Source organism: Cervus canadensis, chromosome 32 (assembly GCF_019320065.1).
Source record: "Cervus canadensis isolate Bull #8, Minnesota chromosome 32, ASM1932006v1, whole genome shotgun sequence".
Lineage (NCBI taxonomy): Eukaryota > Metazoa > Chordata > Mammalia > Artiodactyla > Cervidae > Cervus > Cervus canadensis.
Genome location: NC_057417.1, coordinates 22,880,412 through 22,895,243, shown reverse-complemented (window position 1 = coordinate 22,895,243; position 14,832 = coordinate 22,880,412). Strand labels below are relative to the sequence as shown.

General features: G+C 44.9%; 1 protein-coding gene across 1 annotated transcript in view; it reads left to right on the top strand.

Moving 5' to 3' along the window:
• GALNT17 (polypeptide N-acetylgalactosaminyltransferase 17) overlaps positions 1 to 14,832 on the top strand; it is a 413,864-nt gene that overhangs the window by 378,014 nt on the left and 21,018 nt on the right. The window contains exons 7-8 of the mRNA XM_043456316.1: positions 9,782 to 9,967; positions 12,403 to 12,540. Coding sequence (XP_043312251.1) covers positions 9,782 to 9,967; positions 12,403 to 12,540 — 324 coding nt within the window. The remainder of the gene's footprint in view (positions 1 to 9,781; positions 9,968 to 12,402; positions 12,541 to 14,832) is intronic.

The following is a 14,832-nucleotide window of genomic DNA, read 5'->3' as shown; positions in this document are numbered from 1 at the left end:
TCCAAAACCAGGGATCAAACCTGCAACGCTTGCATTGGAAGGCAAAGTCCTAACCACTGGACCACCAGGGAAGTCCCCTCCTAAGCTTATAAAGATACCAGTCATTTTGGATTAGGGCCCCACCCACCCTGATGACTTCAATAAACCTTAAGTTGGCTTCCTGTGACTCAGCTGGTAAAGAATCTGCCTGCAATGCGGGAGACCTGGGTTCGATTCCTGGGTTGGGAAGACCCTCTGGAGAAGGGAAAGGCTACCCACTCCAGTATTCTGGCCTGGAGAATTCCAGGGACTGTATAGTCCATGGGGTCGCAAAGAGTCGGACACGTCTGAGCGACTTGCACTCACTCACTCAAACCTTAAGTTCCGTCTTTTAAGTTTCTGTCTCCAAATTCAGTCGCATTCTGAGGTCCTGGGAGTGAGGACTTCAGTGAATAAACTGGCCAGGGGTTAGGTGTGTGTGTGGAGGGGTGCAGTTTCCCCATAGCAGTCATGATTCCTTCCTGCTCCCGGAGCACTCGTCCTAGGACCCAGGGGTGACAAGAAAATGCAGGAACACAGGGCTTCTGTTAAGCATGTCAGACACATGAACTTCAATCACGGGCTGAGTTGTGTTTCAAATTCTCCAGGACAAAGGCCTGGAGGCGGCCTTTGAAGCAACCTGGAGCTGCTGGTTCTTTAAGGTGTCAAGATCAATGCCATTCGCTGGCATTCTGAGAACTATCAAAACCCAGCCCCACACATCCCAGGATTTTCACAAAAGGGAAAAGATACATTTGAGATAATACAATGACATTCCTGTGTTTTCTCTGAGCCAGAGAGCAGATAGACATAGTGCAATCAGGCTGGCCTCTTTGGACCATGCTTTCTGTGAATGGGAAGTGAGTTCACACATTCGGTCCCATGGACTCTGTGGGAGCCCGGCCACCAGCAGCTTACCACCGCAGAAGCCAGCAGGTAGAGGAGATGACATTTTACAATTGTTCCAAGAGACCCCAAGCCTGGCAGATATGCCGGACACCGCTTTCGGCGAGCGAGAACAAAGCAGTGCTGGGGAGAACTGTTTAAAGATTTAAAAGACTATTTCCCTTTATCCACGCTCCTGCTGGCCAGACGTTTCAGCCATTTGCCAAACATGAAAGTGACCCCACGCAGGGCAGGGGACCCCGTGAGATGGGGGCACATCCCGGCCACCATCAGCATGCAGATGCAGTAACCGGCCTCCAGGGATGCTCAGAAGTGGATTGTTTTCTGGGAGAGAAATAGAAATGAAATTACCAGGTTGGAAGGAACCTCTGGGAGGCCACTTGCTCCAGGCCATCTAATCCATTCAAAGCCTGGGATTCCTGTAGACATTTTCAAATTCTACACACTTTCAAGTCAAAACAAGGGATGGGGCGTCTCTAGGGCTGGTAATTCTGGCTGCTAGAAGAGGCAAACCTCTTAATCTCGCTGGCTTCACTGAGACTTTATTTTTTTAAGTATTTTTTAAAATTTAGTTTTGGCTGCTCTGGGCCTTTGTTGCTGCATTGCAGGCTTTCCCTAGTTGCCGCGAACGGGGGCTGCTCCTTAGTTGCATCGCACGGGCTTCTCATTGCGGTAGCTTCTCTTGTTGCAGAGCACTGACCGTAGGAGCAGGGGCTCAGGGGTTGTGGTGCACAGGCTTAGGTGCTCTGTGACATGTGGGATCTTCCCAGACCAGGGGTCAGGTTCGTGTCCCCTGCATTGGCAGACTGTCAACCACTGGACCACTAGGGAAGTCTCTCTTTGAGAATTTAACAAAAACCCATTGTGGATGCTCAGGGTGGAAAGGTAGGCTTCCTTGTGGTCACTTGGGGACTTTGGCTTCTTCTCCGTGTGACTTCTCCACCTATAATAGGTGACTTCCAAGTCCCTGGGCAGTGGGAGACAGAGAATGAAGAAAGCACACTGGCTTTTCAGCCACATCAGCCTTGGGGGTTGCGCCTCCCCTAGGCTCTCCTGTAGAGTGAGAATGAGTCTTAAGGCCGAACCTCTGGGGGTGGGGTGGGTGGAGATTAAGGCCACACCTCCCGAGAGGCCGTGCTGCCCAGGTTACGGCCTTTGTGGTGGAGTCTGCAGGAACCGGTGCTGACACTGGCAAAGGCTGGCCCGCTCCTTGCCATGGGTGGTGCCATGCTTGGGTTTGGTTTGTCAGCTGACAGTTACGTGCCCAAGGAGAACATCCATGGTTCTCTGGTCTGTCTGACACCAAAATAGAAGTTGGAATTCATTAAGAGGAGATTCCTCATCTTCTTGGCATATGAGTGTCCCCTCCCATTTGTAAGAAACCTTTCCTGATCAAAGTCCTAAGTTTACATCAAAAAAATTGAAGAGATGGTGAAATCTACTGATGCTGTAACCCATCAGGCCCCCGGCCGCCAGCCTCAGGCTCAGATTGACTCAGGAGGGTCACCTGATGGTTCTGAGTTTCCTTTTGCACCCAGACCCGAGTGAACTGGGATCTGCATTTGTCTTTCCTTGAATCTTAATCATTCAGCATATCCAAGAGCATTGACTGGTATGATGGTCTGGAATTTCTAGTCTTTAGACTCTGCTGTGGTGGCAGCATTCCGGCTCCTAAGGCCAACCTTGTCTGGTTCCTGTTGGTCGTCATAATGACTGGACCATTTACTTTGCCCCCAAGTCCCTGGACCCTCACGCTCCATCCTGTGTCTTTCCTGACTCACAGCTTATCATCAGTCTCAGAAAACCCCACACTTCCCTGATATCTGTGGCTCCTAACCCAATTACTTGTCCAACATTTTAAAAATTAGTTGACATTTTTGGCCAATGATGGTAACAGACCTTAAAAAAGTAGATGTCTTAAAAAAAAAATATATATATATATATATATATACATACAACTTTACTTCAATAAAAAATATAGATTAAAGAGAAAAAGAACTGAATCTAATTCACTGTCCTCCTGAGGTTAAGCCTGATTCTTCCACATCCTACCAGCTCCTCTTTGCTGCTGCTAAGTCGCTTCAGTCGTGTCCGACTCTGTGCGACCCTATAGATATCAGCCCACCAGGCTTCCCCATCCCTGGGATTCTCCAGGCAAGAACACTGGAGTGGGTTGCCATTTCCTTCTCCAATGCATGAAAGTGAAAAGTGAAAGTGAAGTCACTCAGTCATGTCCGACTCTTAGCGATCCCATGGACTGCAGCCTACCAGGCTCCTCCATCCATGGGATTTTCCAGGCAAGAATACTGGAGTGGGGTAGCGCCTCTTTAATCACAGGCAGAATGCAGACTGGATGATGGTAGAGCATGGATGCATATGTGGAGAAATGAACACAATGTTACCACTGCCCCACCCTGCCACCTCCTTGGGGCTGCTTCCACCCCGGGGCTCTAGAGCAGTTCTCAACACTCTGCTGGAATTCCAGTTATAAGCTCTGAGGACAGAACAAAGACTACGCCTAGGTTCCATGTCTCAATTACCTTTATATCCCTGGCAGCATTTAGCTCCAAGCTCCGGTCTTAGTATACATGTATGTAGCTTAAATGACTAAGAGAGGGAAATTGCAAGAATTACCAGTTGGGTGCTGGGAGTGCAAAGATGGATAAAATGCTTAATATCTACTTGGTCAGAGCTGCTCTTTGCAAGGAGGGATAGGCCAAAGGGAGGTGTCTGTAAAGAGGTCAGAGATGGAAAGAGCCAGAGAAAGCCAGTGTGGGGCAGTCTTAAGTACAGGGAAAGAGAGAGAGGCGAGGGATGGGGGAAGACAGGGCCAAACTGACCCCAAGGGGGCTGATTGAGGCTCCTTTGAGCTGTTTTTCTAACATAGAGGCCCAGACCTCTCTGACAGTTACATGCTGGCAGACTAGCTAGTAAGGCTGGGAAAAATTTTAAGTCGATGAGCATAAACCTGATATCATTTATTTTCCTCCCCAATATTATTCTTTTACATGCATAAGCAACAGCAACAAAGATCAAAAGAAAGGAACAAAAAGCTTTCCCAACACTCTTTTTTCATGCTCCATCAATCAAGCTGCTTTCAATATGCGTTTTTCTCCTCCTGTGAAATCACATGTCATTTGCCAAGCTCCGTTTTAATTCCTCATCTTGCATTAAGAGAAATGACTTGGATCAACTGGCAATAGAATTCAGGTATTTTAGAGGTTCTCGCCTCTGTGGCATTTTAATTGAAATATGTCTTGAGGTCCATATTGGTAAATCCTATTTCTGAGAAACAATCATAAATAAAAGAGAGGTTTGAAATTGAATTTTTGGAAAAGGATTTGTGAAGGAAAGCTAGTATGTGTCCATCCAATTTAGTGGGATGGAATGTGCGTTTAAACTGGGAAAAACCAGCTCACCATCTCCAGGCTGACAGAGGGGAGCACCAAGGATCAGGGGTCCATCTGGGTAGTGGGTTATCAGGGAGTCTCGAAAAAGATTGGAAAGACAGAAGTAACAAAGTAAATGTTCTCTTAGTCAGAAATCTGCATTGTTTTGAACAGATCTTTGCCGACAGACAAAAGGCTAAAATTTGCAAGCTCTTGGGTCACAGACGGGGTTGTTGATATAATTTCTCCATTGAGCACTCCTCCAAGGCTGCTTTTAATGTTGTAAATAGGTTTAAATGCTTTCCAAAGTGACTTCAATCTGATACCAGGAAGAATTCCTATCCGTGGGGAGGAGACATTGAGAGACCAGCTCCAGAGCTTTAGGGCTTCACTTCCTGAGAGAGAGGATGAAAGGGGGGCCCCAGAACTGGGCTTCCAGGTTCTCAGGGTCTCATACTAGGTCAGGCCTTGAAAGGATTCCGTGGAACTAAGGACTCTGAAGGTGAGGGTCGGGGGGATTCCCCCGTCTCCGATGGGATGAGTGTTGGGGTTACAGGAGCCTAGGTGGTCCTTGAACACCTTTTGATACAGATTGCAGGATGTGGTCACAGGAACCACATCAGTTTATTTAATTCTGGGTTCTTTGACTCCCCTCCCCTCACTTTTGTAGGGGTAAACTTTTTTCTCTCCTATATTCCAAATCTACATGACAAAATCTAGAGAAACGTCTCTTGGCTCCTCTCCTGAGATGGAGAAAGGTGCCAGTGACGTCTCCTGTTCCTTCAGGTATCTGTCCTCATGAATTGGAAAGAAAGCTTGCTGAAAACAGACTGGAGGCCTTCACAGAGAAGCCCGCCCCTTTCCGGCTGGCTGACCTGTCCACTGTCTGGAATTCTCCCGTTGGAGTCCCGGGGTTCCTTATTCTCATGCTGAGAAAAGCCAAGCATGACTTACTTTACGATAAAGCAGCATCCTGCAAGACAGCAGCACAGGGCACCGCTTCGTCCCTGGGTGACCAGGGAGCTGCAGAGCTGCCTTGTTAGGTTTGGCTGAGACCCCGGGCGGAACAGTCTCGGGCACCTGGTGGGGAGGGGGAGAAAGGGACTTGTTTGATGTCACAACGAGTTTTTGGAGGAGGCAGAGCAAGAATGTTGGCCTCCACCACCTGGTTCATTTCTCTGCACCTCACTGCCCTCTCCACGCCAGCCCTACATAGAGTTCCATGGAAGAGACTGCCCGTAAGGAATGATTTGAAAGACCTTGCGCATTGGAATCCAAAAAGATGATGAAGTGCAAGATGAGAGAGAGAGAAAAGACCCTGGAAGCCAACTTCATTTTCACCCGGAGGCCTCAGCTCATCATATAAAGACAAACGGTCCAATTAAAAATTGGGTGGAGGGTCTCAAAATACTTCTCTGCAGACAGACGGATGGCCAAGAAGTGCAAGAGAAAATGCTCACATCGTTAGCCATCAGGGAGATGCAAATCAAAGCCAAAATATGATGCTACTTCACACCCACTAGGATGACTCTAATCAAAACGATGGACAGTGACAAGGATGGGGAGAACTAAGAACCTCATTACACTGCTGGGGGAATGTAGAATGGTGCAGCTAATTTGGAGAAGTCTAGTAGATCCTCAAAAGGTTAAACATAGAGTTACCCTATGACCCAGCAAAGCCACTGGTAGGATAGGTACCAGGGGAAATGAAAACATATATCCATAGATATAAAAACCTGTATATGAATATTCATGGAAGTGTTATTTTTAATTGTCAAATGGAAACAACCCGAGTGGCCATCAACTATTAAATGAAACAACCCGAGTGGCCATCAACTATTAAATATATAAAGAAATTGTAGGACATCTATACAATGGAATAGTATTCTACTGTATAAAGCAATGCAGTAATTCATTGCAGCATGGATAAAATATGAAAACATGATGCTAAGAAGAAGTCAACCATCTGAGATCCTCACCAAGCTCAGCTTTGCTTTTTCCAGTCCTCCAGAAAAGAGAAAGTGAAAGTTGCTCAGTCGTGTCTCTTTGTGACCCCTTCCCTCCCCAAACTGGAATCCATCCCTTGAATCTTCTTTTCCCCATCTCTCTGTGTATTCATTCGTTTGTCTATTTTTGTTACAGCTTTGTTGAGATATTCACACACTGTTAGAGTTCACCCATTTAAAGTGTCCAACTCATTGGTTTTTAGTAGATTCAAAAAGTTTTCCAGTATTTGCTATAATCAATATTAGAACATTTTCATCACCCTAAAAGGAAACTCCGAACCCATTAGCAGTCACTCTATCCCGTGACCCTACCTGAAGCCCTTGGCAACCATCAGTTTACTTTCTGTCTCTATGGATTTTCTTTTACTGGGCATTTCATATAAACGGAATCAAATGATATACAGTCCTTTGTGACCAGCTGTTTCACTTACATCATGTCAGAGTTCATCCATGTTATAGCATGTGTCTAAATTTTGTTTTTATTATTAAATAATATTCCATTGTATGAATGTACTGTGTTTTGCTTATCCATTCATCAGTTGATAAATCTTTGCCTAGTCCTAGGTCATGAAAATTTATTCCATGTTTTCTTTCAAGAGTTGTATAGCTTTGGCTCTTATATTTAGGTCTTTGATCCATTTTGAGTTAATTTTTTAAGTATTTATTTACTTATTTGTTTGTTCTATGATGTCCACAGCAGCTTTCTTTGTAGTATAACTAAACTCAGAACAACTATCAAGAGATAAATGGAAAAAAACTCTAGTATATCCATACAAGGGAGTATGACTCAACAATAAAAAGGAGTAAACTATTGACATGAACTGAAGTGGAGTGGAAGTTGCTCAGTCGTGTCCGACTCTTTGCGACCCCATGGACTCTACAGTCCATGGAATTCTCCAGGCCAGAATATTGGAGTGGGTAGCTGTTCTCTTCTCCAGGATGTCTTCCCAACCAGGGATCAAACCCAGGTCTCCTGCATTGCAGGTGGATTCTTTACCATCTGAGCCACCAGGGAAGCCCAAACTATTGATAGATGGAACTATAAAGACCAATCTCAAAATACCTTTGCTGAATATAAGCCAGACAACCAAAGAGTACATTTGGCTGCACCTGGTCTTAATTGCAGCACACAGGATCTTCTGTCTTCATTGCAGCCTGCATTAGATTTTAATTGTAGCATACAGTACAAGCAAACCCTTAGCTGCAGCATGTGGGATCTAGTTCCCTAACCAGGGATCAAACCCAGGTCCCCGGCATTGGGACCGCCAAGTCTGAGCCACTGGACCACCAGGGAAGTTCCCATTCTGAGTTAATTTTTGTATATGTTGTGAGGTGGTGGTCCAAAATCACTCTTTTGCATGTTGTCCCAGAACAGCTTTTGTAAAACTATTTTTCCCCCACTGAATTGTCTTGGTGCTATCCACAGATGTGAGGGTTTACCTCTGGACTCTCAATGGATTCTGTTCTGTTGATCTATGTCTTCCTCATTGCAGTACCACACTGTCCTGATTATGGTAGCTCTGTGATAAATTTTGATATCAGAAGTAGAAATCCTCCGAGTTTGTTCTTTACTAGGTTATTTTGGGCCCCTTGTATTTCTGTATGAAATTTAGAACCAGTTTGTTAATTTCTGCCAAGAAGCCATTGGGTTTTTTTGATAAAGATTGTGTTGAATATTTAAATCCATTTGGGAAGTTCTGCTAACTATATTAAGTCTTCTCATCTGTGAACATGAGATGTCTTTCCATTCACTCTCAGAATCTTGAAACTTTCCAGGGTTGCATATCCTGGAATCCTGTGTGTTTGTGTGTTGTCCACTCCTGGGAATTCAGCCACCTTCTTTTACCACATAAGGTCTCTTGCCCTTATTACCCCCACAAACTTCTTGCCATATTTTGCTTCCCTGACTTGGCTCCCTTCTACTGCCAGCAGCTGGGTCTGTCCCAACTCATGGGAGCATCTAGCTGTCAGGTCACAAATCAAACTAGTCTGGACCACCCAGTGTCTACAGTCTCTTAGCCCCCAGTCTCCTCCTTGAAGAAACAGGCAAGGTGAGGATTCTTAATTATGGTGAGAGTTTTCCATCTGTATCATTTCCCTGTGGGGTAGCCAGAGGTTGGGTAATAGAAACAGAAGCACATGCATGTGCACACACACACATACACTTGCAAGAATTTGCCACTAAATTCAATCAATAAAGGACCAAAGGAGGTGTGCAAACACTCGAGAAGGTCCCAGTATCCTCACGAAGGGAGTTTGGGAAACTAAAAGGTGGAAGAGCTTGAAGTGGGTCAGTGCTGACTTGAAACACTCACCCACAATCTCATTTATAGAGCGTATACGAGAGTGTCTCAGGGATCCCTGAAACTTCTCCGTGTCTTCTTCCTCTTCTCCTTCATCAGTACCAGGAAGTTCATCTTTACAAATTAGTCCTTCTTTTCAAAAAAAGTATTCTTTATGTATTTTATTTTTGGCTTCACTGGGTCTTCCTTTCCGCACGAGGGCTTTCTCCTTGCGGTGGCTTCTGTTGTTGCCCAGCACAGGCTCTGGAGTGCGTGGGCTCACTGGTTGTGCACATGGACTTTGTTGCCCTTCAGCATGTGAACTCTTCCCAGACTAGAGATGGAACCTGTGTCCCCGGCACTGGCAGGGGGGATTCCTAACCACTGGACCACCAGGGAAGTCCTAACAGATTAGTCCTTCTTGACAGTTGGAAATGCTTTGTTTATCCTGTTTGGGACCAAGAGAAATTAGATGGTCCCATTTTCCTCTGGGAGCAGGGCCATTTGATCCTGGAAGCCTGCTGTGCCCCTGAAGAAGATGGCAAGTTGTCACCTCCTTGGACGTTTGCAGCTCTTAAAGACAATTAACATTTCAGCCTTCCACTTAAATATTCCAGCCACAAGTGCCACCTGTATGTGATGGCACTGGGGTGGATGCTTCCAGAAGGCCGGGCATCTGTGCTCTTAAGAGACTCCAAAATAGAGCATGTTGGTAATGTAGAATTAGACCATTGTACCCTTTGTGCTTCTATGAATAAAGATGGTCTGTTATTTTAGTTTGAATTTTCCCTTATAGTTCTATAGGGCACAACTTCAGATTGGAAAGAAAACCTTCACGGGCGCCAATTGTGCTTTACTGGGAAATTCAGAAAACCCATGTCACTAGGGGCACCTCACATGTATGGATATTTCTTAGGAAGAGATAGATTTTAATATTCTGAGCTGTTGTATCTATAAGAGAAATTCTCCAAACCTGTTTTTCTACCAGTGTTAGTCAGGTGAGGTTAAGCTCTGCTGCAGTAACAAACCAGCCCCCAAATCTCAGTGGCTTTATATAATAAAATATATTTCTCACTCATGCTGCCTCCTGAACCACTGCTTTCAAGTTGAGGATTGGGGGGCAGAAACAGTGGTCTTTGGGAATTTCTCTGTTGGGCTGATGAAGTCCTTGCCCCCGCAGGTGTGGCTGTGTGGGGGCAGCATGGAGGTCCTGCCTTGCTCACGGGTGGCCCACATCGAGCGGAAGAAGAAGCCATACAACAGCAACATCGGCTTCTACACCAAGAGGAATGCTCTACGGGTTGCCGAAGTCTGGATGGACGACTACAAGTCTCACGTGTACATAGCGTGGAATCTGCCGCTAGAGGTAGGACCTTCCCCATCACCCTAGAACACTGACCTTGTGCTTGACCGGTCACTGATCCCTTTACTAAGCCAATGCTTCCTCCCCAGAAAGATGCGCACCCTTGCAAGACTATAAATAGACTTTGAGGTGGCTCACAGACCTCCAGGTTTTAGAACCCCTGCTTTACATGGGGATTGGCACCATGGAAATCTCTAAATCCATTTACAGAGATTAGAAGGACTATAGTGTGTTAATTCCAGTCTCGTTATATTCATCTTAACACTGAGTGTCAAGACCTGCTCCTGAGTGTGCACTGACTCTAGAAGATGCTAGCCCAGTTTTTGGCACCAGACTCCATCATGCGCTCTCACTTCCCGCAGAGCTCCAGCTGCCCTGTGATGTAGGTCCCTACTGCACGCTGGATCTTTGCTTACACGGCTCTTCAGTTATCTTCCATATTCCACCCAGAATATAATCTAGGAAAATTCCCATTACTATAGCCCCACAGGAGTCTTGTATGGCAGTTATGCACAGGCTTGTTTGGAATCCCAGCCTTGCCACTTATAATTATGACATGTTGAACAAATCTAATTATCATCTCTATATCTTAGGTTCCTCAGTTATCAAATGGGGATTATAGCAAGCCCTCCTTCCTTTAGGTCGATTGTGAGAACTAAATTGGAAGTACTTAATCTGAGTATTAAGTACTAAAGCTAAGGACATGTGATGTACTTGGAGCAATGCCTGGCACAGGATGTGAAATGTTGGCAAGCATTTTTGTCCTCCATAGCCCGGTTTGCTGACCTGTACTCTCAACCATAGTCAGGTTTATCTGTTCAGCTGGAGCTCCTGTAGGTGTCCGAGCCATGGAATTGTTCCCACTGAGAAACAGCAGCCCCTGTGTTTCAGGAGGCTGGAACCCCAGACAAGAGAAGTGCAGTCAAATATGTCTAGGTTTTTGGATAAACAGGATACAAGTGAAGAATTTTTTATCATTGTTGTTACAATTATTAAAATAATGTTCTAAAGCACTGAAAACCCCCTTCCGGCCACATAGCACTTTATAGCCATTAAGCTAGAAGTGATTTTCCACATTGTTATATAAAATAGCAACCTTTGCTGAGCCCCTTATACTGTCCCAGGCACTCACTAAGGTTCTTGTTTGCAATATCTCATTTACCCCTCATAACAACCTCATGACAGAGGAACTACCTGCCCTGATGTCCTCATCTATAGAGTCGAGATTGGTAACCTTGATCTCATAGGGCTCCTGGGAAGATAAAAATGAGACTTAAAACAGAGCATAACAAATACTGTGTTCAATAACTGCTAGTTTGATGTGAACCTATTATGATGTCCATTTTATAGATGGGTAAACCACAACTCTGGCAAGTTAAATTGACTTGCTTAAGGTCCTACACCCAGCACATCATAGGGCAGGGATGTGAAATGGTGTTTTCGTTCAGCTCTGCCTACAGCCCTGTGACATCATTGGAACAAGTGTTGTTATTTTTCTTGTTTGAGGTGAGAGCAGTGACCTAGGCTGGGGATGTGACTTTGGGTCAGAAGAACTCAAGGCTGGTCTCCCAATGCTTTCTCCATCATTACAAACCACCTCAGGTCCCTAATGCCAGTGTTCCTTACCTGTCTTTTCACAAATGACCATCCTCATTAATCTTGCTAAGTATAGTAAAATAAAGAGTTAAAATATCACTGCCCAGGTTTGCCTTTGAATGTTAATAAGTTTGACATTTAAAGGGACTTTTCTTTTAAAAATCCCTGTTCGGTTGCCGAAGAAGAAATCTTAATGAAATCATTTAAACTCTTCTCCTCCTGCTCTAAAATGCTCCTTGCCTGCCCGTCATAGTGAAGGGGTATCCTGTCTCTACCGGGTCAGAGCCGTCTTGTGGCTGACTCTGGAGTCATATTTCAGCTACTTTATTTTCCCCTGTCAGCACACAGCAGCCCATTACAGGTTCATTTCTGTAAAAGCAGAGTGAATTATTCATTAGAACATCATTACAAGCTTTGCAATGGAAAATTATTTTCACATCTGCATATAATGAACTTCACAAAGAGCCTGCAAAGGGGGGAAGGGGGAATTACACATGTACAAAAAGGAAAGGCAGGAGGTGGTTATAGGCATTTCTTTTCTCGTCTTAATCAAATAATTCCTGTAATAATTGGGTCTGAGAGTCACTGAAGAAATGGCAGAGATGGAGCTGGGAAGGCAGGTTGTCAGTATCCAAGTATTGCAGGATCCCTTTCATGGTGATGAGGAAGACTGGCTTGGGGGGCTGCATACTGTGCCCAGGGGGACAGTACTAGCTAGCTCAGAGCTAAAGGATCAGGTACAGGCTTCAGATTTCTCTCTGATGGTTTCCCCGAAGGTGACACTGCCCGTCCTCTGCTCTGGCCAGAGCCTCCCAATCACTAAACCCTTTGCTTGCTTTCAGAATCCAGGAATTGACATAGGCGATGTCTCCGAAAGAAGAGCCTTAAGGAAAAGTTTAAAGTGTAAGAATTTCCAGTGGTATCTGGACCACGTCTACCCAGAAATGAGAAGATACAATAACACCGTCGCCTACGGGGAGGTAATGAAGACCACACTTGCTCTCGACTTGGATGGCCGTGCAGGGGGCTGTGGATCGCTTGGCTGGGGGTGAATGACAAAGTCATTCACTCATTCATTCATTCAGTGATTAGTTCTTTTAGAGGTGCTGGCCTTCACAGCAAGGCTCTCACCAGCTGGTATGAATGAATTGTGAATTGTGCGTGTGTGCTCAGTTGTATCCAACCGTTTGCAGTCCCCCCCAGACTGTAGCCCTCCAGGATCCTCTGTCCATGGGATTCCCCAGGCAAAAATACTGGAGGGTTCCTTCTTCAGGGGATCTTCCTGGCCCAGGGATCGAACCCTCATCTCTTTGTCTCCTGCATTGCAGGCAGATTCTTTACCATCTGCCTGATGGTACCAGGGAAGCCCCACCAACTGGTGGTGAGATACATGTAATAAATGTCACAATGGGGATGTGGGCCATCATTTGGCCTATGGTATGGAATGGACCATAAATTCTGTTTAGGGCATTTGAGGTACCCTGGGACCTGTACTGAGACGCTGAGCGGCAAGTTGGATGTAAAGAGAGGCGGAGACTAGACCTATCTCTCCAGGGCCCACTGCCATATGCACCGGGGTCACTTGCTGCCAAAGAAAGGATACAGATGCTCTTCTCAGATTTTCTATGCTGAGACAATGTCACTTTTCTGAACATTAAAACAGATTGACCTTTCTCATAGTAAAAATGCCATAAATTTGCATTTTGAAAATAGCAACAATAGCAGTGAGCAGTTAAAATGTGCCGGTACTGTTCTAAGTGTTTTTCACATATGAGTTCAATCATCCTTACTTTATCAGGTAGTAGTGTTATTCCCATTTTATTGATAGGAACACTGAGACTTGGAGACGTTAAATACACTATCTAAAGTCTCATAGCTTATAAATCATGAAGCCAGGATTAGACTTAAGCATTCTAATCCCAAAGGTAATGTGTACATTTGGACATATGGTCTGATTTATTACATGTGTGTTTATATTTCTTTATACTAAAAATATTTATTTTTATATAAGTGTGTGTGTGTGTGTGTGTGTGCTCCATGCGACCCCATGGACTGTAGCCTGCCAGGTTTATACATATACTTTTTATATACACATCTATTTGTATTGGTATATGTGTATATATATATATATTTAAACTAAAACCAGACTGTCCACAATGCCTCATAATTTGAAATGTTACTAATAATAGAGAATATTTTCCTGTGTCCTTAAGCACTTTCCTGCAACATTATTAATGGCTGTATAAGATGGTATAAATATATATATATATATATGTTTTAAACTAAAACCAGGCTGCCCACAATGCCATATAATTTGAAATGTTACTAATAGTAGAGAATATTTTCCTGTGTCCTTAAGCACTTTTCTGCAACATTATTAATGACTGTATAAGATGGTATTAAAAAGTATATAAGTTTTAAACTAAAACCAGGCTGTCCACCGTGCCTTGTAATTTGAAATGTTACTAACGAGACAGTATTTTCCTGTGTGGTTAAGCCTTTTTGTGCAACCTTATCAATGGCTGTATAAGATGGTACCTTTTGTGTATGGCTATGTTTTGCTTGAAAACATAGACATTTCCATTGTTTCTTTTTTTTTTAACATTGTAAGCAGCACTGCTGACAATGTGCGTGTATGTAGGCGCTGGGACATCTGCCGCGTGACATCCCTGTGTTTTTGGATGAGGGATTAGTGACGCAGACTCTGGTCAGACCTCAGGGAGCCAAGTGCTCTGGACCCAACAGAGATGCCCCACTCGCTCTGCATTTGGGTTTCTTCCCAGGGCTCCCTGGAACTCCTGAAGCTGAGAAATCCTCGTGGACTTAAAGCATTTCCTTTTTCTGCAGTTGTGCCTTTTTCTGTTTTATGGGAGAAAGCTTTTGGAGGAATTAAGTCAGCCCCAGGTTAAATCATCAAAGTGCGGGCAAAGTGTCCCTTCCGAGCTGGAATCTGGATGCGGAGCTTGCTTCTTATGGGGTTTCCCAGGTGGCTTGGTGGTAAAGAGTTCACCTGCCAATGCAGGAGTTGCAAGAGACGTGGGTTTGATCCCTGGGTCGGGAAGCTCCCCTGGAGGAGGAATTGACAACCCAGTCTAATATTCTTTCCTGGAGAATCCCATGGACAGAGGAGCCTGGTCGGCTGCAATCCGTGGGGTCGCAAAGAGATGGATAAGGCTGAGCAACTGAGCACGCATGCCCACAAGTGTATAGTGGTTGGGGATCATGAAGATTCGAGGGCCAGCCTGCTGGATTCAAGCCCGAGTGGCTCCTTT